At 46.2% G+C, this 23,723-nt stretch overlaps 1 protein-coding gene across 1 annotated transcript in view; it reads right to left on the reverse strand.

Moving 5' to 3' along the window:
- LOC149457488 (phospholipid-transporting ATPase IC-like) overlaps window positions 1-23,506 on the reverse strand; it is a 115,573-nt gene extending 92,067 nt beyond the window's left edge. Inside the window, exons 1-3 of the mRNA XM_089683722.1 lie at window positions 23,445-23,506; window positions 18,593-18,665; window positions 14,341-14,411 (exon numbers count right to left, since the gene is read on the reverse strand). Coding sequence (XP_089539848.1) covers window positions 14,341-14,411; window positions 18,593-18,655 — 134 coding nt within the window. The 5' untranslated portion in view covers window positions 18,656-18,665; window positions 23,445-23,506. The remainder of the gene's footprint in view (window positions 1-14,340; window positions 14,412-18,592; window positions 18,666-23,444) is intronic.
- Window positions 23,507-23,723: the final 217 nt, after the last annotated feature.

The following is a 23,723-nucleotide window of genomic DNA, read 5'->3' on the forward strand; positions in this document are numbered from 1 at the left end:
TCTGAGGATGGACGTTGGCGCAGACAGGCAGAGACCAGCTGACTACATAGGTGGTTTTTATAGTACGTTATTTTGGCCTCCCTCTCAGCAGGTGTGAAAAAGGCCACCATTTTTGAACGGTAGCGAGGGTCCAACAAGGTGGACAGCCAAAAGTCATCCCTCTGTCTGATGGTTATTATTCGGCTGTCGCTACGCAAGCAACCGAGCATGCTATGGGCCATTTGTGCCAAGGAATGCGAGGGACTCCCTGCCTCCATCTCCACAGCATACTGCCACGGTGCGTCTGGGTCCTCTGTCTCCTCCTCCTCCTCTACCAGATGCTCCTGCTCCTCCACTCCTGTCCGCTGAGTGGAAAAACCACCCATTTCACTCAATAATTCCTGAGCACCAATGTCCTCCTCTACCTCCTCCTCTTCTTCCTGTCCTGCCCCCACAGGGGTCATGTGGCGTTGAGATCTGTGCGCCACGTCTACCGCACCCTGACCAGCCATTGTTAACAGCATTTGTTCCAGGACGTGCAACAGAGGAATGACGTCGTTCATCCCATAGTCCTGGCGACTCACGAATAGCGTGGCCTCCTCAAAGGGCCTGAGCAAGCGCAGGTGTCACGCATGAGCTGCCAATGGCTGACATCTAAGTTACACAGGGAGTACCTTTATCCGCTTTTAACATCAGGAAATCGGTGATGGCCTTTCGCTGTTCGTAAAGGCGGTCTAACATATGTAGGGTTGAATTCCACCTTGTTGCAACGTCACAGCATGAGGAGTCGGTACGGGGGCCCATGGCAGATTACGTGCCTGGCAGCAGCAATGGGAGGCCCGTAATCTGCCAGCACCCTATGTCAAAAAATTCAACACACCAGCAGTGTGAGGAGACCTGAAAGTGGCACATGGCAGAGTGTGGCTATGGAGACAGCAGCAATGGGAGGCCGTACAGGGACCCATGACACACTCTGGACTTGGCAGCAGCATGAGGAGGCGGTATAGGGGCCCATGGCAGATTAGGGGCCTGGCAGCAGCAATGGGAGGCCCGTAATCTGCCAGCACCCTATGTCAAAAAATTCTACACACCAGCAGTGTGTGAGGAGACCTGAAAGTGGCACATGGCAGAGTGTGGCGATGGAGACAGCAGCAATGGGAGGCCGTACAGGGACCCATGACAGACTCTGGACTTGGCAGCAGCATGAGGAGGCGGTATATAGGGGCCTATGGCAGATTAGGGGCCTGGCAGCAGCTATGGGAGGCCCGTAATCTGCCAGCACCCTATGTCAAAAAATTCTACACACCAGCAGTGTGTGAGGAGACCTGAAAGTGGCACATGGCAGAGTGTGGCGATGGAGACAGCAGCAATGGGAGGCCGTACAGTGACCCATGAGAGACTCTGGACCTGGCAGCAGCATGAGGAGGCGGTATATAGGGGCCTATGGCAGATTAGGGGCCTGGCAGCAGCTATGGGAGGCCCGTAATCTGCCAGCACCCTATGTCAAAAAATTCTACACACCAGCAGTGTGAGGAGACCTGAAAGTGGCACATGGCAGAGTGTGGCGATGGAGACAGCAGCAATGGGAGGCCGTACAGGGACCCATGAGAGACTCTGGACCTGGCAGCAGCATGAGGAGGCGGTATATAGGGGCCTATGGCAGATTAGGGGCCTGGCAGCAGCTATAGGAGGCCCATAATCTGCCAGCACCCTATGTCAAAAAATTCAACACACCAGCAGTGTGAGGAGACCTGAAAGTGGCACATGGCATGAGACACTGTGGACCTGGCAGCAGCATGAGGAGGCGGTATATAGGGGCCCATGGCAGATTAGGGGCCTGGCAGCAGCTATGGGAGGCCCGTAATCTGCCAGCACCCTATGTCAAAAAATTCAACACACCAGCAGTGTGTGAGGAGACCTGAAAGTGGCACATGGCAGAGTGTGGCGATGGAGACAGCAGCAATGGGAGGCCGTACAGGGACCCATGACAGACTCTGGACTTGGCAGCAGCATGAGGAGGCGGTATATAGGGGCCTATGGCAGATTAGGGGCCTGGCAGCAGCTATGGGAGGCCCGTAATCTGCCAGCACCCTATGTCAAAAAATTCTACACACCAGCAGTGTGTGAGGAGACCTGAAAGTGGCACATGGCAGAGTGTGGCGATGGAGACAGCAGCAATGGGAGGCCGTACAGGGACCCATGAGAGACTCTGGACCTGGCAGCAGCATGAGGAGGCGGTATATAGGGGCCTATGGCAGATTAGGGGCCTGGCAGCAGCTATGGGAGGCCCGTAATCTGCCAGCACCCTATGTCAAAAAATTCTACACACCAGCAGTGTGAGGAGACCTGAAAGTGGCACATGGCAGAGTGTGGCGATGGAGACAGCAGCAATGGGAGGCCGTACAGGGACCCATGAGAGACTCTGGACCTGGCAGCAGCATGAGGAGGCGGTATATAGGGGCCTATGGCAGATTAGGGGCCTGGCAGCAGCTATGGGAGGCCCGTAATCTGCCAGCACCCTATGTCAAAAAATTCTACACACCAGCAGTGTGAGGAGACCTGAAAGTGGCACATGGCAGAGTGTGGCGATGGAGACAGCAGCAATGGGAGGCCGTACAGGGACCCATGACAGACTCTGGACCTGGCAGCAGCATGAGGAGGCGGTACATAGGGGCCTATGGCAGATTAGGGGCCTGGCAGCAGCTATAGGAGGCCCGTGATCTGCCAGCACCCTATGTCAAAAAATTCTACACACCAGCAGTGTGTGAGGAGACCTGAAAGTGGCACATGGCAGAGTGTGGCGATGGAGACAGCAGCAATGGGAGGCCGTACAGGGACCCATGAGAGACTCTGGACCTGGCAGCAGCATGAGGAGGCGGTATATAGGGGCCTATGGCAGATTAGGGGCCTGGCAGCAGCTATGGGAGGCCCGTAATCTGCCAGCACCCTATGTCAAAAAATTCAACACACCAGCAGTGTGTGAGGAGACCTGAAAGTGGCACATGGCAGAGTGTGGCGATGGAGACAGCAGCAATGGGAGGCCGTACAGGGACCCATGAGAGACTCTGGACCTGGCAGCAGCATGAGGAGGCGGTATATAGGGGCCTATGGCAGATTAGGGGCCTGGCAGCAGCTATAGGAGGCCCATAATCTGCCAGCACCCTATGTCAAAAAATTCAACACACCAGCAGTGTGAGGAGACCTGAAAGTGGCACATGGCATGAGACACTGTGGACCTGGCAGCAGCATGAGGAGGCGGTATATAGGGGCCCATGGCAGATTAGGGGCCTGGCAGCAGCTATGGGAGGCCCGTAATCTGCCAGCACCCTATGTCAAAAAATTCAACACACCAGCAGTGTGTGAGGAGACCTGAAAGTGGCACATGGCAGAGTGTGGCGATGGAGACAGCAGCAATGGGAGGCTGTACAGGGACCCATGAGAGACTCTGGACCTGGCAGCAGCATGAGGAGGCGGTATATAGGGGCCTATGGCAGATTAGGGGCCTGGCAGCAGCTATGGGAGGCCCGTAATCTGCCAGCACCCTATGTCAAAAAATTCTACACACCAGCAGTGTGTGAGGAGACCTGAAAGTGGCACATGGCAGAGTGTGGCGATGGAGACAGCAGCAATGGGAGGCCGTACAGGGACCCATGAGAGACTCTGGACCTGGCAGCAGCATGAGGAGGCGGTATATAGGGGCCTATGGCAGATTAGGGGCCTGGCAGCAGCTATGGGAGGCCCGTAATCTGCCAGCACCCTATGTCAAAAAATTCTACACACCAGCAGTGTGAGGAGACCTGAAAGTGGCACATGGCAGAGTGTGGCGATGGAGACAGCAGCAATGGGAGGCCGTACAGGGACCCATGACACACTCTGGACCTGGCAGCAGCATGAGGAGGCGGTATATAGGGGCCTATGGCAGATTAGGGGCCTGGCAGCAGCTATGGGAGGCCCGTAATCTGCCAGCACCCTATGTCAAAAAATTCTACACACCAGCAGTGTGAGGAGACCTGAAAGTGGCACATGGCAGAGTGTGGCGATGGAGACAGCAGCAATGGGAGGCCGTACAGGGACCCATGAGAGACTCTGGACCTGGCAGCAGCATGAGGAGGCGGTATATAGGGGCCTATGGCAGATTAGGGGCCTGGCAGCAGCTATAGGAGGCCCGTAATCTGCCAGCACCCTATGTCAAAAAATTCTACACACCAGCAGTGTGTGAGGAGACCTGAAAGTGGCACATGGCAGAGTGTGGCGATGGAGACAGCAGCAATGGGAGGCCGTACAGTGACCCATGAGAGACTCTGGACCTGGCAGCAGCATGAGGAGGCGGTATATAGGGGCCTATGGCAGATTAGGGGCCTGGCAGCAGCTATGGGAGGCCCGTAATCTGCCAGCACCCTATGTGAAAAAATTCTACACACCAGCAGTGTGAGGAGACCTGAAAGTGGCACATGGCAGAGTGTGGCGATGGAGACAGCAGCAATGGGAGGCCGTACAGGGACCCATGAGAGACTCTGGACCTGGCAGCAGCATGAGGAGGCGGTATATAGGGGCCTATGGCAGATTAGGGGCCTGGCAGCAGCTATGGGAGGCCCGTAATCTGCCAGCACCCTATGTCAAAAAATTCTACACACCAGCAGTGTGAGGAGACCTGAAAGTGGCACATGGCAGAGTGTGGCGATGGAAACAGCAGCAATGGGAGGCCGTACAGGGACCCATGACAGACTCTGGACCTGGCAGCAGCATGAGGAGGCGGTATATAGGGGCCTATGGCAGATTAGGGGCCTGGCAGCAGCTATAGGAGGCCCGTAATCTGCCAGCACCCTATGTCAAAAAATTCTACACACCAGCAGTGTGTGAGGAGACCTGAAAGTGGCACATGGCAGAGTGTGGCGATGGAGACAGCAGCAATGGGAGGCCGTACAGGGACCCATGAGAGACTCTGGACCTGGCAGCAGCATGAGGAGGTGGTATATAGGGGCCTATGGCAGATTAGGGGCCTGGCAGCAGCTATAGGAGGTCCATAATCTGCCAGCACCCTATGTCAAAAAATTCAACACACCAGCAGTGTGAGGAGACCTGAAAGTGGCACATGGCATGAGACACTGTGGACCTGGCAGCAGCATGAGGAGGCGGTATATAGGGGCCCATGGCAGATTAGGGGCCTGGCAGCAGCTATGGGAGGCCCGTAATCTGCCAGCACCCTATGTCAAAAAATTCTACACACCAGCAGTGTGTGAGGAGACCTGAAAGTGGCACATGGCAGAGTGTGGCGATGGAGACAGCAGCAATGGGAGGCCGTACAGGGACCCATGAGAGACTCTGGACCTGGCAGCAGCATGAGGAGGCGGTATATAGGGGCCTATGGCAGATTAGGGGCCTGGCAGCAGCTATGGGAGGCCCATAATCTGCCAGCACCCTATGTCAAAAAATTCAACACACCAGCAGTGTGAGGAGACCTGAAAGTGGCACATGGCATGAGACACTGTGGACCTGGCAGCAGCATGAGGAGGCGGTATATAGGGGCCCATGGCAGATTAGGGGCCTGGCAGCAGCTATGGGAGGCCCGTAATCTGCCAGCACCCTATGTCAAAAAATTCAACACACCAGCAGTGTGTGAGGAGACCTGAAAGTGGCACATGGCAGAGTGTGGCGATGGAGACAGCAGCAATGGGAGGCCGTACAGGGACCCATGAGAGACTCTGGACCTGGCAGCAGCATGAGGAGGCGGTATATAGGGGCCTATGGCAGATTAGGGGCCTGGCAGCAGCTATGGGAGGCCCGTAATCTGCCAGCACCCTATGTCAAAAAATTCAACACACCAGCAGTGTGTGAGGAGACCTGAAAGTGGCACATGGCAGAGTGTGGCGATGGAGACAGCAGCAATGGGAGGTCTCCCATTGTCCCAACATGGCCCAAATAGTCCCAACATGGGCCCCCTGGCCACGCTTGACTTTCTGGCCACATAGTCGACATACGGCTACGTTTACTTCCTCGGGCGGCTTGACGAAAAATTGCCACACCGCCGAGTAGGAAACTTTGCCCCCGATACTCCTCACTGGCTGACTGCTGCTTCCTCCGTGCACACCGGCACCACTACTGGCCGTGGTGGTAGGCTGCAGTGGAGCTGGTGCTCTACTCCGTGGCCGTTTGGCTCCACTGACACTGCTTCCACTGACACTGCTGCGACCCTGCTGCTGTCTCCTGGGCAACCCACCGACTGTTTCGCTCACTGCCAAGCTGCCACCCTCTTCTCCTGATGATGCGGAAGAAATTGCCTGATGACGACGAGGCTGCCAAGTGCGATCAACCTCCTCATCATCAAGTAGGGTCTCCGCCTCACTACTAGCCCCCTCGGCTGCGTCTGGGTCAGGAGACAGACCTGTCTCTAGACCGGCTACCGGGCCACTCTCCTCGCCACTACTTCTTCGCCTAGCTGCTGAAAAGGCGGATGTCTCCCCCCGTTCCTGACCGCCCTCTGTTAGCTCTTCCTCACTGTACAGTGGGGCTGAGCCCACAGCATGCGATACTTCGCTTGGTGAGGGAACACCAAAGGACAGGGGCAGGTAGAGGACACGTGATTTCAGTGGGCTTGGTCCCGGGCCATGCCAACTAACGGTTGTGTCTGACGTACCCACCGACCGTTGGCTGTAGGTGTCAGAGGTGACCTGGGAAGAGGAAGACGACCGAGCCAACCAATCGATGACGGCAGGGTTGTCGGTGGAGACACGACCGCTGGATGACACCGGGAGCACTGGCCTCTGGCTGCGAATAGTGCTGCCTCGACCCCTTCCTCTGCTGCCACGTCTGCTCGCTCCTAAAACATTGCCTCCTCTGCCACTCCTCTGCATGTTGTCTGACATACTCTTTAATTAAACGATTATGTGTCCCTGAGTAACAATTCTGTGTCCCTGAGTAACAATTCTGTGTCTGTGCGAGTAACAATTCTGTGGCCCTAAGTAACGGTTCTGTGGCCCTCAGTAACAGTTCTGTGTCCCTGTGTAACAATTCTGTTTCTGTGCGAGTAACAATTCTGTGGCCCTAAGTAACAGTTCTGTGGTCCTCAGTAACAATTCTGTGTCTGTGCGAGTAACAATTCTGTGGCCCTAAGTAACAGTTCTGTGGCCCTCAGTAACAATTCTGTGTCTGTCCCTGAGTAACAATTCTGTGGCCCTAACTAAAGTTTCTGTGGCCCTAAGTAACAATTCTCTGGCACTCAGTAACAATTCTGTCTGTCCCTGAGTAACAATTCTGTGGCCCTAATAACATTTCTGTGGCCCTAAGTAACAATTATCTGGCACTCAGTAACAATTCTGTCTGTCCCTGAGTAACAATTCTCTGGCACTCAGTAACAATTCTGTCTGTCCCTGAGTAAAAATTCTGTGGCCCTAAGTAAAGTTTCTGTGGCCGTGAGTAACAATTCTCTGGCACTCCGTAACAATTCTGTCTGTCCCTGAGTAACAATTCTCTGGCACTCAGTAACAATTCTGTCTGTCCTTGAGTAAAAATTCTGTGGCCCTAAGTAAAGTTTCTGTGGCCCTGAGTAACAATTCTCTGGCACTCCGTAACAATTCTGTCTGTCCCTGAGTAACAATTCTCTGGCACTCAGTAACAATTCTGTCTGTCCCTGAGTAAAAATTCTGTGGCCCTAATTAAAGTTTCTGTGGCCCTAAGTAACAATTCTCTGGCACTCAGTAACAATTCTGTCTGTCCCTGAGTAACAATTCTCTGGCACTCCGTAACAATTCTGTCTGTCCCTGAGTAACAATTCTCTGGCACTCAGTAACAATTCTGTCTGTCCCTGAGTAAAAATTCTGTGGCCCTAAGTAAAGTTTCTGTGGCCCTGAGTAACAATTCTCTGGCACTCCGTAACAATTCTGTCTGTCCCTGAGTATGAATTCTGTGGCCCTAACTAGCGTTTCTTTGTCCCTAAGTAACAGTTCTGTGGCCCTGAGTAACAATTCTGTGTCTGTGCGAGTAACAATTCTGTGGCCCTAAGTAACAGTTCTGTGGCCCTCAGTAACAGTTCTGTGTCTGTGCGAGTAACAATTCTGTGTCTGTGCGAGTAACAATTCTGTGGCCCTAAGTAAAGTTTCTGTGGCCCTCAGTAACAGTTCTGTGTCTGTGCGAGTAACAATTCTGTGTCTGTGCGAGTAACAATTCTGTGGCCCTAAGTAAAGTTTCTGTGGCCCTAAGTAACAATTCTCTGGCACTCAGTAACAATTCTGTCTGTCCCTGAGTAACAATTCTCTGGCACTCAGTAACAATTCTGTCTGTCCCTGAGTAAAAATTCTGTGGCCCTAAGTAAAGTTTCTGTGGCCCTGAGTAACAATTCTCTGGCACTCCGTAACAATTCTGTCTGTCCCTGAGTATGAATTCTGTGGCCCTAACTAGCGTTTCTTTGTCCCTAAGTAACAGTTCTGTGGCCCTGAGTAACAATTCTGTGTCTGTGCGAGTAACAATTCTGTGGCCCTAAGTAACAGTTCTGTGGCCCTCAGTAACAGTTCTGTGTCTGTGCGAGTAACAATTCTGTGTCTGTGCGAGTAACAATTCTGTGGCCCTAAGTAACAGTTCTGTGGCCTTCAGTAACAATTCTGTCTGTCCCTGAGTAACAATTCTCTGGCACTCAGTAACAATTCTGTCTGTCCCTGAGTAAAAATTCTGTGGCCCTAAGTAAAGTTTCTGGGGCCCTGAGTAACAATTCTCTGGCACTCAGTAACAATTCTGTCTGTCCCTGAGTAACAATTCTCTGGCACTCAGTAACAATTCTGTCTGTCCCTGAGTAAAAATTCTGTGGCCCTAAGTAAAGTTTCTGTGGCCCTAAGTAACAATTCTCTGGCACTCAGTAACAATTCTGTCTGTCCCTGAGTAACAATTCTCTGGCACTCAGTAACAATTCTGTCTGTCCTTGAGTAAAAATTCTGTGGCCCTAAGTAAAGTTTCTGTGGCCCTGAGTAACAATTCTCTGGCACTCCGTAACAATTCTGTCTGTCCCTGAGTAACAATTCTCTGGCACTCAGTAACAATTCTGTCTGTCCCTGAGTAAAAATTCTGTGGCCCTAATTAAAGTTTCTGTGGCCCTAAGTAACAATTCTCTGGCACTCAGTAACAATTCTGTCTGTCCCTGAGTAACAATTCTCTGGCACTCCGTAACAATTCTGTCTGTCCCTGAGTAACAATTCTCTGGCACTCAGTAACAATTCTGTCTGTCCCTGAGTAAAAATTCTGTGGCCCTAAGTAAAGTTTCTGTGGCCCTGAGTAACAATTCTCTGGCACTCCGTAACAATTCTGTCTGTCCCTGAGTATGAATTCTGTGGCCCTAACTAGCGTTTCTTTGTCCCTAAGTAACAGTTCTGTGGCCCTGAGTAACAATTCTGTGTCTGTGCGAGTAACAATTCTGTGGCCCTAAGTAACAGTTCTGTGGCCCTCAGTAACAGTTCTGTGTCTGTGCGAGTAACAATTCTGTGTCTGTGCGAGTAACAATTCTGTGGCCCTAAGTAAAGTTTCTGTGGCCCTCAGTAACAGTTCTGTGTCTGTGCGAGTAACAATTCTGTGTCTGTGCGAGTAACAATTCTGTGGCCCTAAGTAAAGTTTCTGTGGCCCTAAGTAACAATTCTCTGGCACTCAGTAACAATTCTGTCTGTCCCTGAGTAACAATTCTCTGGCACTCAGTAACAATTCTGTCTGTCCCTGAGTAAAAATTCTGTGGCCCTAAGTAAAGTTTCTGTGGCCCTGAGTAACAATTCTCTGGCACTCCGTAACAATTCTGTCTGTCCCTGAGTATGAATTCTGTGGCCCTAACTAGCGTTTCTTTGTCCCTAAGTAACAGTTCTGTGGCCCTGAGTAACAATTCTGTGTCTGTGCGAGTAACAATTCTGTGGCCCTAAGTAACAGTTCTGTGGCCCTCAGTAACAGTTCTGTGTCTGTGCGAGTAACAATTCTGTGTCTGTGCGAGTAACAATTCTGTGGCCCTAAGTAACAGTTCTGTGGCCTTCAGTAACAATTCTGTCTGTCCCTGAGTAACAATTCTCTGGCACTCAGTAACAATTCTGTCTGTCCCTGAGTAAAAATTCTGTGGCCCTAAGTAAAGTTTCTGGGGCCCTGAGTAACAATTCTCTGGCACTCAGTAACAATTCTGTCTGTCCCTGAGTAACAATTCTCTGGCACTCAGTAACAATTCTGTCTGTCCCTGAGTAAAAATTCTGTGGCCCTAAGTAAAGTTTCTGTGGCCCTAAGTAACAATTCTCTGGCACTCAGTAACAATTCTGTCTGTCCCTGAGTAACAATTCTCTGGCACTCAGTAACAATTCTGTCTGTCCCTGAGTAAAAATTCTGTGGCCCTAATTAAAGTTTCTGTGGCCCTAAGTAACAATTCTCTGGCACTCAGTAACAATTCTGTCTGTCCCTGAGTAACAATTCTCTGGCACTCAGTAACAATTCTGTCTGTCCCTGAGTAAAAATTCTGTGGCCCTAATAACGTTTCTGTGGCCCTAAGTAACAATTCTCTGGCACTGAGTAACAATTCTGTCTGTCCCTGATTATGAATTCTGTGGCCCTAACTAGCGTTTCTTTGTCCCTAAATAACGATTCTGTGGCCCTCATTAACAAGTCTGTGTCCCTGAGTAATGGTTCTCTGTCCCTAAGTAACTTTTCTCTGTCCCCAATTATCGTTTCTGTGGCCCTAACTCTGTCCCTGTCCCTAGTACAGAGCGGTCTGCCTCTGTTCAATAACTGCAGGCAAATGAAGAATTCCAAAATGGCCGCTATTTATAGCTCGACCATTACACAGTGCTGGCTGGCTGGCTGCTGATTGGCTGATGCGATCACATGTAGTTGAGGAATGCATTATGGGTCAGCGCGCCTTGTCTGCGCGCCTTCCCAGACATCCCCGCTCCGTCGCCGCACATGTCAGCCGCCATTTTCTGAAAAATTTCGATTCGCGCGTCCGAATTAGGCTATTTTTCGGATTCGGCACGAATTGAAAATTTTCCGATATTCGACTCGAATTCCACTTCGGATACTTCGATTCGCTCATCTCTAATCATTACCATAGGACAGGAAGTGTGCTACTAGTAGGATCAATAGGTGAAAATAAAGAAAACTAATGACATTTAAGGATCAGTAAGCAGCAATACATTGAATTTACATACATATGGAAATGTAATGACCATTATATGTTTTATATACATGTATATATACACACATACTGTGTGTATATATATATATACAGTGGGGATCAAAAGTTTGGGCACTCCAGCTAAAAATTTGTATTAATGTGCATAAAGAAGCCAAGAAAAGATGGAAAAATCTCCAAAAGGCATCAAATTACAGATTAGACATTCTTATAATATGTCAACAAAAGTTAGATTTTATTTCCATCATTTACACTTTCAAAATAACAGAAAACAAAAAAATGGCATCTGCAAAAGTTTGGGCACCCTGCAGAGTTAATATCTTGTACTGCCCCCTTTGGCAAGTATCACAGCTTGTAAACGCTTTTTGTAGCCAGCCAAGAGTCTTTCAATTCTTGTTTGAGGTATCTTTGCCCATTTTTCCTTACAAAAGTCTTCCAGTTCTTTGAGATTTCTGGGCTGTCTGTCACGCACTGCTCTTTTAAGGTCTATCCATAGATTTTCAATTATGTTGAGGTCAGGAGATTGTGAAGGCCATGGCAAAACCTTCAGTTTACACCTCTTGATGTAATCCCCCGTGGATTTCGAGGTGTGTTTAGGATCATTATCCATTAGTAGAAGCCATCCTCTCTTTAACTTCAGCTTTTTCACAGATGGCATCAAGTTACCATCCAAAATTTGCTGAAATTTTATTGAATCCATTTTTCCTTCTACTCGTAAGCTGTTCCCTGTGCCACTGGCTGCAACACAACCCCAAAGCATGATTGATCCAACCCCATGCTTAACAGTTGGACAGAGGTTCTTTTCATTAAATTCTGTGCCCCTTCTTCTCCAAACGTACCTTTGCTCATTCCGGCCAAAAAGTTCAATTTTAACATCATCGGTCCACAGAACTTGTTTCCAAAATGCATCAGGCTTGTCTATATGTTCATTTGCAAAGTTCAAACGATGATTTTTGTGGTGAGGACGTAGAAGAGGTTTTCTTCTGATGACTCTTCCATGAAGACCATATTTGTACAAGTATCTATTTATAATGGAATAGTGTGCCACAACTCCAGTGTCTGCCAGATCTTTCTGGAGGGATTGTGCAGTCAAACGTGGGTTTTGAATTGTTTTTCTCACAATCCTGCGAGCTGTTCTGTCTGATATTTTTCTTGGTCTTCCAGATCTTGCTTTAACTTCCACTGTTCCTGATGACTGCCATTTCTTAATTACATTCCGAACAGAGGATATTGACATCTGAAAACGCTTTGCTATCTTCTTATAGCCTTCTCCAGCTTTGTGAGCGTCAACTATTTTCAGTTTTCTAGACAACTGCTTAGAAGAACCCATGGTGCTGATTGTTGGGGCAAGGTCAGATGAGTCTGGGCATTTAAAACCTTTGAGATTGACATCACCTGGTCTTCCCAGACGATGATTGAGAACAATCCATGACACTGGCAGGTCTCAGCATTGCAAAGGGGGCAGTGCATGCTATAAATTCTGCAGGGTGCCCAAACTTTTGCAGACGCCATTTTTTTGTTTTCTGTTATTTTGAAAGTGTAAATGATGGAAATAAAATCTAACTTTTGTTGACATATTATAAGAATGTCTAATCTGTAATGTGATGCTTTTTGGAGATTTTTCCATCTTTCCTTGGCTTCTTTATGCACATTAATACAAATTTTTAGCTGGGGTGCCCAAACTTTCGATCCCCACTGTATATATATATATTTTTTTTTTTACATATGTAGATTATATAGAACATACATACATATATACATTATATATATACACATATATATATATATTTATATATACATACATATATACACACATATATATATACACACATATATACAGTGGGGCAAAAAAAGTATTTAGTCAGCCACCAATTGTGCAAGTTCTCCCACTTAAAAAGATGAGAGGCCTGTAATTGGCATCATAGGTAGACCTCAACTATGAGAGACAAAATGAGAAAAAAAATCCAGACAATCACATTGGCTGATTTGGAAAGATTGTAAGCTCGAAAGAGCAGGTCCCTGGAACCCCTCGTGTATTGTTTTGTTACTGTATTGTCTCATGTACTGTCCCCCACTATAATGTACAGCGCTGAGCAAACCTTTTGGTGCTATATAAATACTGTATAATATATAACATATATAATTTACATGTTACATTTTTGTGGTTTTAGAGGGGTCTCCAAACTTTCTAAACAAAGGGTCAATTTGCTGTCCTTTAGATATTAGGGATCCCAGACTGTGGCCAGTGGGGATAGAGAATGACCCAGCCTCAGACTTGGACAGTGGAAGTAAAAAATATGCATATGGTCTATAGTATAGTAGGAGGAGAAATAGTGCCCCATAATTGACATCAGTGGGAGGAATGATGCCCCATTGTTGGTGTAAGTAGAAGGAATAATGCCCCATTGTTGGTGTCAGTTGGAGGAATAATGCCTCGAGGTTGATATCAGTGAATGGAATGCTATCTCATCATTCATGTCAGTGGAAGGAATAGTGTCCCATTCTTGGTGTCAGTGGGAGGAAATATGCCCCACTAGGTATAGTGCCTTGTATTAGTTGGAGGAGTAGTGCCTCAAGGCCTGGATAAAGGCAAGCAAAGGGCCACATCTAGCCAACGGGCCACAGTTTGGGGATCACTAATTTAGAGGGGTGGGGGAGTGCAGCACAGGCAGGGAGTGCAGGAAGTTATTGACTAACAAGATTTATGACTTGATCAAGGGGCAACTTGCACTTATCAAACAGATGTAACCAACTTTCACTGGTATATTTAAAGCACATTTAAACTTCGCAATTTTTACAAAAAATGAGCCTGTAGGAGGTGTTAGCCATGTTGTGCTAGTATGCACTGAACATTCGTATATTATGGCAACTTACTTGCCAAAAAGCTCCCTCCAACACTGCACTGTCAGCACTCCTACAGGTCACGGGTGCTTGAGTCTCCTGAACTCTTCAGCTGCTTGATTGGACAGGCCACAATGACTTCACTACTGCACATGTGCATAGGAGTCACATCATCATTACGGCACAGCGTGGGCCATAGATTTATGCTGAGTTGCACATGCATAGCTCAGTGTACATTAACACTGACAGGGAGAAGCACTTATACCAGAACAGACCAAAAGGGTCTCTTCTGTCATGAAAGTCCTAACTGTCAGCATTTTTTTTTTCATTCCATTCTGCTTCACAGACCACAAGGAACCAAGTAAGAGAATTTCATTCCACATTACCCATCAATTCCGGCTGTTTCTATGTAACACAAGCTGTCTGGCTCTGTGCTGTGTAACAGTAACATGTCTGCCTAAAATAAAAAAAAATATTAAGTCATCCAGCTCTTTTCATGTATAAAAATAAATGTAAGAGGACGCAGGGGCATCCCTAGGGTCCCTGGTGCCGGAACACTTGGTGACACTCCCTCCGACGATCCACGCAGGATGGATTGGATCTGCGGATTGAGCATAATGGATCGGAGTCTGATCCATTACTCTCCCAAATCCACAGATCCGATCCATCCTGCGGGGATCATTGGCTTGCAACCGATACGGGGTTAACTGATCTCTCCATGCGCTCCATGAAAAGGTAAGTTCTAAAGCAAGCCAACGATCCTCGCAAGATGGATCGGATCTGCAGATTGGGGAGCATAATTATTATTATTATTATACAGTATTTATAAAGCGCCAATAGTTCGCTCAGCGCTGTACATTACAAAGGGGGACAGAACATGTGACAGAACAATACCAATACAATGCAAAACATGAGGGGATCGAGGGCCCTGCTCTTTCGAGCTTACAATCTAGGAGGGAGGGGATGGTGGCACAGGAGGAGATAGCTGTGGGGGATGGAGTGGTAGGAAGAGTGGAGGAGGTCGGCAAGTTAGCAGGGGGTGGGTAGGCTTCCCTGAAGAGATGGGTTTTCAGGGTGCGCCTAAAGGAGAGGAGAGTAGGTGATAACCTGATGGGTTGGGGCAGGGAGTTCCAGAGGATGGGTGACACCCTGGAGAAGTCCTGGAGGTGGGCATGGGAGGAGGAGACCAGGGAACTAGAGAGAAGGAGGTCTTGTGAGGAGCGGAGTGTGCGTGCTGGGCGGTACTTGGATATTCGGTCAGTGATGTAGTTCGGGGCAGTATGTTGGACAGCTTTGTACGTCAGCGTTAGGATTTTGAATTTGATCCGTTGCGCAATCGGAAGCCAGTGGAGGGATTGGCAGAGGGGGGTGGCGGAGACAGAGCGGTTGGAAAGGTGAGTGAGTCTGGCAGCCGTATTCAGGATCGACTGAAGCGGGGATAGCCAGCGGCGAGGCAGGCCAGTGAAGAGGGAGTTGCAGTAATCGAGTCGTGACATGATGAGGGAGTGGATGAGCTGTTTAGTGGTTTCTGGGGTTAGGAACGTGCGGATTTTGGCGATGTTGCGGAGGTGGAGTCTGCACGAGTTTGTTAAAGATTGGACTTGGGGTTGAAAGGATAGGTTGGAGTCCAGAATGACACCAAGTACTCTGGCCGGCAGGGCGGGTTTGATGGTAGCGTTGTTGGATGTGACGGAGAAATCAATGGGGGGTGGTGTCCGGGCTGGGGGGGAAGACAAGAAACTCGGTTTTGAATGGATCGGATTCCAATCCATTATGCTCAATCTGCAGATCCGATCCATCCTGCAGGGATCGTCGGCTTGCTTTAAAACTTACTTTTTCGTTAAGAGATCAGTTAACCCCGTATAGGTTGCAAGCCGATTCCCGCAGGATGGATCGGATCTGTGGATTGGGGGGGGGGATAATGGATCGGACTCTGATCCATTATGCTCAATCCGCAGATCCGATCCATCCTGCAGGGATCATCGGCTTGCATTAAAACGTACCTTTTCATGGAGCGGATCCAGTGTCACCCCGTTCAATAGACGTCACCCGGAGCGGCACGCACCCCCCGCACCTGCCTAGGGATGCCCCTGAGAGGATGTAGTTTCAAATACATTTTTAATGTTAAGCAAAGTATTATATTTAATGTGTAAAGTGTAAAATTTCCATGTATTGTTTACTTATCACAGAGACCAGAATACTCCCCGACAATGCCTTCATCTGCTTTTCTTTCTCCAGAAGCTAAACATTTTTATTCAGGCATCAACAAGGGCCACTATCTACTTCCTGGACAGATATGTTGGCTCAGAGATGATGCAATCATGTAAAACCCAGTATAAAGATGTAAAAAGTGCACTGTGTGAAAACATAGAAAGTGAATAATGAAACAATTCAATGTCCAAAAAATATATATATAAATTAATATATATATTTGTCAGTGAATTGTTTCATTATTCACTCTATGTTTTCACGTGCTGAACTTTTTACATATTTTGTCTATTGAGATTTTAGTCACTATCTCTTGCGCTAGTTGTTCCCATCTCTATAGTGCTCACCCTTTGCTTCTGAAAAATGTAAAACCCAGTGCCTGTGAATTTCTTAGATATGTTCACAAATGTCTCACACAGATCATCACCTGTTGCAGCCTTTCACCTTGTTCAACCTCAAATTACAATGTTGCAGCATTATTACTGGGGGAGAGGAGACTGACAAAATGCTTCATCCTACCTGCAGCAGACTGATGACATTTTCTCAGCCTAGAATGAACTGGAACTCAATTACTGCTTTTTAAACCAGTTTACCCAATCTTTAGACGTCCTTCCAGAACCCTGCCCCCTCCCCCCCCGCCCACTGGGTATGCAATGGGCGTGCACTATGATCGATGAATCCTTTGGACACAGCTGATCACAGATCAAGCTAAAGGGCCAATCACAGCTGCCATTTACCATGTAATCAGCTGTGTCCAATCACAGCTGATCACATGTAAACAAATGCCGGTTATCTGCATTTCCTTTCCTCACAGCTGTCACTGTGTGAGGAAAGGAGAGCGGATAAGCAGCGATCCTGTGGCAGGGCACATTTACAACCCCAACCCTAACTTTAACACGTAACCCCAAAACCTAACCTAATCCCAGTCCCTAACTTTAACCACAACCCCTAACCCTACTTCTACCCCAACCACTAATCCTAATCCCTAACACCTAACCTTACCTCTAACCCCTTACTTTAACAAAGAATACATAAAAAATAATAAACAATTAAATAAAAGCTGATAACTGATATTTTCTCTACTGGCTGTTGAAAAAACTTCAAAAGCTTAAAAACGTTCTAAAAACGCTTTACGAAAACATGCAAATATGCATATAAAAACATATGAAAAAACACCCTAAAAAATGGACTGTTAGCAGCTCAACAATCTTAATAATCACACAAACTTCCTGCTCCAACTCCACCTATTTTCTTTAAAAGCCATCTTGGACAGTCCGGTGCCTAGGTAACGTGTTGGTGCATTCTGAACTCTGACGAATTACACCCTCCAAGTCATGGGAGTGGGAGCTGTTGCCCGGGCTTTCAGATGTCCATGGCTATGTGGTAGGACAAGAGGCATCATCCCAAGTATGTCAATAGAAAGTATTGTCCTGCCCTAAACTAGTACTAACTTGCTCACTTGCCAAGTTGATGCATCCTCCAGTTTATAGGATACTGGTCCGAATTAGCTGGGGATTTGCACAGGATTAAATAGACTGGAGTTAAATTTTGACTTGGTTGGTGGCTTCCTTATTCTCACCCAGTAGCCAGCAATGAAGGTAGTTGTCTTGGTGTTTCTTTTTGCATCACTAAGTTTTTGTGTTGACCCGATACCTTTCCACTCTAGCTAGCAGGTTTAGGAGTTCTGCTACTTCATTTGGCGGCTTTAAACTTTTGAGAAGGGTTTGTAGATCGTGCCCTACCATCATGTTTTTCAGGCTGTTCCCCAATGCTATGAGGAACTGACCTGTAGTGTTTAACAGTAGTTATATTTTTCCTGAAGGAGAGCCCCTCATGCAGAAAAGTCTTAAAGCCATCTTTACAGTTTCATGCCTCCCTTATGGCAGTTACTTTCACAGTTAAAAGCATGTTTGGTGTGCTGACTTGAACAGGAGCTTCATTACAAACCATGGGGAACAGCATAATACTGGCTTCCTGCACGGCCATTTCTATACGGCACCCCAAAATCCACAAAGTGTATCTGGCTCCACAAACTACCTTTCCCTCAGTTTTGGGTTTGTAGTCTTTTCAACAAGCTGGTCTCTAATCATCATCATGTAAGGGTCCAAATCTGCAGAGTGCTGCTAATGGTCTCAACTCAGCAACATAGTGGTGAATAGATTCTGCTCACCCTGAAGAACAGACCTCACTAAGTGATCATAGCTCACCCCGTACCATGAGCTAACTATGCTTCTACCTAATAATTACAGCCAATCTGCCTACAGAGTGACAACTAAATTTACCAATCATAAACATAACTAAACCTAATTGTAGCACCTACCTAAGAGGGTGCTACATTAGATATGCTGATTTAATAAAAGTGGGTAATAGTGTGCTAAAAAGTCATTTTTCAAGAAAGTAGTTTCAGCAACTAAAAGACAAGGAACTTACAGGCACAAATTCATCTTTGTTCACGCGTACTACGTCACCAACTCGAACATCCTTCCATTTCATCCTATGCAGTCTGAACAAGAGGTAAATAAGAAAATTTACTAGGACATGTACTATAAATATCTATCTATATCTATATATATATATATATACACACACACACATATACATATACACACACACAAACAGTTGTGTTCAAAATAATAGTGTGTTGAAAAGTGAATAAAGCTCAAAATCCTAATAGCTTTTATTTCCATACACAGAAATGCATTGGGAACACTACACATTCTATTCCAAATCAAAACATGAAGAAAAATATATCAAATTTGTGTTGTTCCTCTAAAACAATTGAAGAAAAGTGAATATTAGACTGTTCAAAAAAATAGCAGTGTTTGTATTCTTCTTTACAAACTCAAACATTCACTATATAAACTGAAAAATATTTGAAGATTTTGCTTTCCTTTGAATCACTTAATATTTAGTTGTATAAGCACTGTTTCTGAGAACTGCTGTACATCTGTGTTGCATGGAGTCAACCAACTTCTGGCACCTGTGAACAGGTATTCCAGCCAGGATGATTGGACTACATTCCACAGTTCTTCTATATTTCTTGGTTTTGCCTCAGAAACGGCATTTTTGATGTCACCCCACAAGTTTTGTATTGGATTAAGATCCATGGATTGGGCTGGCCACTCCATAACGTCAATCTTCTTGGTCTGGAACCAAGATGTTGCACGTTTACTGGTGTGTTTGGGGTCGTTGTCTTGTTGGAACACCCATTTCAAGGGCATTTCCTCTTCAGCATAAGGCAGCATGACCTCTTCAAGTATTCTGATGTATTCAAACTGATCCATGATCCCTGGTATGCGATAAATAGGCCCAACACCGTAGTATGAGAAACATCCCCATATCATGATGCTTGCGCAACCATGCTTCACTGTCTTCACAGTGTACTGTGGCTTGAATTCAGTGTTTGGGGGTTGTCTGACAAACTGTCTCCGGCCACTAGACCCAAAAAGAACAATCTTACTTTCATCAGTCCACAAAATGTTGCGCCATTTCTCTCTCCAGTCAATGTGCTCTTTGGCAAATTGTAACCTCTTCAGCACGTTTTTTTCAACAGTGGGACTTTGAGGGGGCTTCTTGCAGATAGCTTGGCTTTACATAGGCGTCTTCTAATTGTAACAGTACTCACAGGTAACTTTAGACCTTCTTTGATCTTCCTGGAGCTGATTGTTGGCTGAGTCCTTGCCATTTTGGCTATTCTTCTATCCATTTGAATGGTAGTTTTTCGCTTTCTTCCACGTCTTTCAGGTTTTGGTTGCCATTTTAAAGCATTTGCGACCATTTTAGCTGAGCAGCCTATCATTTTCGGCACTTCTTTATATATTTTCCCCTCTCCAATCAACTTTTTAATCAAGGTACGCTGTTCTTCTGAACAATGTCTGGAATGACCCATTTTCCCCAGAATTTCAGAGAGAAATCCACTGTAACCAGCATGTACAACATTTGCTGCCTTCCTTCCTTACATAGGGGCAATAATTGCCACCTGTTTTTCAAAGAATGAATGACCTCACTAATGGAACTCCACACTGCTATTATTTTGAACATGCCCCTTTCAATTAGTGATTCAATTACACAGAATCAGCAGCATGCATGTCATGACTGTTGGGTCTGTTGGATTTCTATTACTCTACTACACCTGCTAGTAAATTATTTGCCATGTAGAAATACAACTGCTATTATTTTGAACACAACTGTATATATATATATATATATATATATATATATATATATATATATACACACACATACACACACACACACACTATATGTGAAGTGTGTGCATAGTAAAACTACATGAGTATGTACCAGGGGTGGACTGAAAACTCATGGGACCCCCGGGCAATAGGGGATCATGGGGCCCATGTCCTTGCCCAAACTCAAAAAAGCCTATGAAAAAAGGTACCAGGGGCATCTCATGGGGCCCCCTACTGACCCTGGGCCCTCGGGCAGCGCCCGAGTTTCCAAATGGTCAGTCCGCCCCTGGTATGTACTGTATATAGAGAAAGAATGTTTCACTTGTCTTTATTTCAATCAACATACACGCAGTGGGGGGGGGGGGGATTCATCCAGGGTGTGGTAGACATCCTTTAGTAATCCATTGGCTGCTGTACCAAAAACAGAGCTTGTGTCCAATTCATCCTAAGTGCACTCTCTCCTTCCCTAGCCACGGTGCTGGGCTGACGAGTTATGTAGCAGGGTTGGGCAGAGCCCAACAGGGAACTGACAGACTAGTTCATCAGATCTGCCTGGCTGTTTGACAGTGCATGGCAATGGGCGTATCCAGAGCAGTCAATCCAATAACTGCTTTTGAATTTGCCCAATCGGCTGAGCAGCCGACCTCCTGGGTTCACAATGCAGCAGTACAGTTGCTCGGTGAGGGACCTGAAAGCTAGTGGAGATCACTGGTGTAGCAGTGGCTACTTCAATGATTTCTGGCTTCCAGTGACATCGGCCAGGTATGGTATATACATAGTTACATTGGTCCAAGCTGGACAAAAGACAAAAGTCCATCCAGTTCAACCATTAATAAAAGTTATAATCCTATAACCACAGTTGATCTAGAAGAAAGCAAAAAAAAAAAAAAAAAACAAGCAAAGCATGATCTAATTTGCTCTTGCAAGGAAAAAAATTCCTTCCTGATCCCCCAAGAGGCAATCGGATATTCCCTGGATCAACTTTACCTATAAATGTTAGTATCCAGTTATATTCTGTGTATCCAAGAAAGAATCCAGGACTATTTTAAAGCAATCCATTGAGCTGGCCAGAACCAACTCTTGAGGGAGTCTATTCCACATTTTCACAGCTCTCACTGTGAAAAAACCTTTGTGTTTGGAGATTAACTTTCTTTTCCAACATCTTTAAAGTATACCTGTACCCAAACTATTTTACCATTTGCAAACTCTTATAGATAACCAGCAGGAAAGTGGCTTTAAAACAAACCATCTCTGACCTCTCTAGCTGCTTGTATTATGAAATTTTTATTTCTCAAGTATCACAACAAAGACTCTATAGTCCTCTTTTTTTGGTTTATAACAACTTAGAACAGAGGTCTCCAAACTTTTCTAAACAAAGGGCTAATTTGCTGTCTGTCGGACTTTAGAGGGGCCAAACTGTAGCTAGTGGGAGTACAAAATGCCCCAGCATTAGTGGGAGTAAACGGTCTCAGGCTTGATGGTCAGTGGGAGTAAAAATTACATGGCTCCTGTGGTCAGGAGGAGGAATAGTGCTCCTTCATTGGTATTAGTAGGAGGAATTGTGCCTTATTATTGGTATCGGTGGGAGGAATGGTGCCTCATCGCTGGTGATAGTGGAAGGATTAGTATCTCATATCAGTAGAAGGAAGAGTGCCCCAGAGACAGGATAAAGAAAAGCAAAGGGCCACATCTAGTCCATGGGTCACAGTTGAGACCGCTGACTTAGAAATACCTGTTTGTTTACATTAGGTCTGGCAGTCTGCCAAGTTCTGTTGTGATAGAAGAGCTGAGATTTATATTTGAAAATTTCTCTACAATGTTTATAGATACAGCGATAAATTAGATATAGAGATAAATTAGATATATTTCAGAGTGCTTGTTCTCAGCATGTAACTACCTTAGTGTAGGGTACTTTAGTGTAGATTATGTAACTTGGTGTAGTGTTCCCTATGTGGCCTATAGTTCCTATGTGATTGGTGGTTTTGCTTAGCTAAGAAAGCACTCCAATTGCACTGGGTACAGAGGCACTGTGGAGCTCAGAGGCCAGGCATGGAAGATGGAAATAGGTGGCAGAGCAAAGATAGAGCCAAGATATTGATAGAGCTGTGAGCTGAAGAATGTGCAAGATATGACAAACAGGTAAGTATATTAATATATGTACCAGTTCAACCTGACAAAATACGGCTAACTCTGTTAACCCCCTCTTGCGATTTACATATCCCTGTCCTATTTTCTATACATTTGCCTCTTATTTGAATTTAAAGTGATACTAAACACACACTGTTTAATTTACATTCTCCCTTCTCTTTCTGTATGGGGATGACGTCACTAATTAATTTAACCAGAAAAAACCCCCATCTAAGTACCTCCTAATCAATATACAGCTGTCACGTGACCCAGATATTTCTCAGCCCGTCTGCAGGGAAACAGTGACAGGAGCAGCTTCTAGTCCTCTGCTTCTGGTCACGTGTTAAAAAAAAAAAAATTAAAAAAAAAAAAAACACTTTTGGAATAAAGCGTAAAAGTAAATATCAAACTATTTTAAATTGTCAAACAAATATATTTTTGAAATCAAATTTTTATTATTTCTTTTGCAATAACATGGTGTGGGCTGGTTTCTGCCAGGCACAGGCTGTGTTACTCCCCTCCAAACTATGCCTTAGAATAAGAGGGAGGTGAAGCCTCCATCAATCAAGATGTAATAACCCACACCCATTGTGTTTAGCTGGGTAGTGGGCATGGAGAAGGAAGGAGGGAGTGGGCTGTCGTTTACATCTGTATATATGCCCCCATGTAGGACTCTATAGTCACATGGGCTGCACAGATGTGATGGGGAGGAAATGCTCAGCATAGAAACCCACTAAAAATGAGCATGTGCAGAGCTGTTAATACTGCTCTGCAAAATCCCTAGCTGCATTGGGGACATGGACAGAAGGGGGAGATAAAGAACAGCAGGATCAACCAGGTTTTTAGCAGAATACAGAAAAGAATCCCATAGTGTGAGTATGAGCAGCATATAATACAGCATTTGATAGTTTTTATGGTATGGGTTTGGTAAACTTAAAGTCTGTGGGGCAGTGCTCAAATCTCACCTTTGGTCTCTAAGTATTTCACAGGAAGCATTGTTAACCAAGTTATCATTTCTGTGGCGAGCCTGTAAAATATTCGGGTTTACAAAAATAAAACTCAATAGAACAGAAAAATAAGGTACCTAGACACCCCCAATACCTTCCTATCAAAGAGTGATAAAAGAGAAACAGGCATGCAATTGCTGAATAGTTCTTTTTCGAGCAAACTAAATACATTTATGAACTGGTTTACCTGCTATATTATTTGTAACTTTGTTCAGGCAATTTTTTGATCCAGGAACC

The sequence above is a fragment of the Staurois parvus genome, unplaced genomic scaffold, assembly GCF_062004578.1.
Source record: "Staurois parvus isolate SC_StPar_1 unplaced genomic scaffold, SC_StPar_1.0 ptg000320l, whole genome shotgun sequence".
Taxonomy (NCBI): domain Eukaryota; kingdom Metazoa; phylum Chordata; class Amphibia; order Anura; family Ranidae; genus Staurois; species Staurois parvus.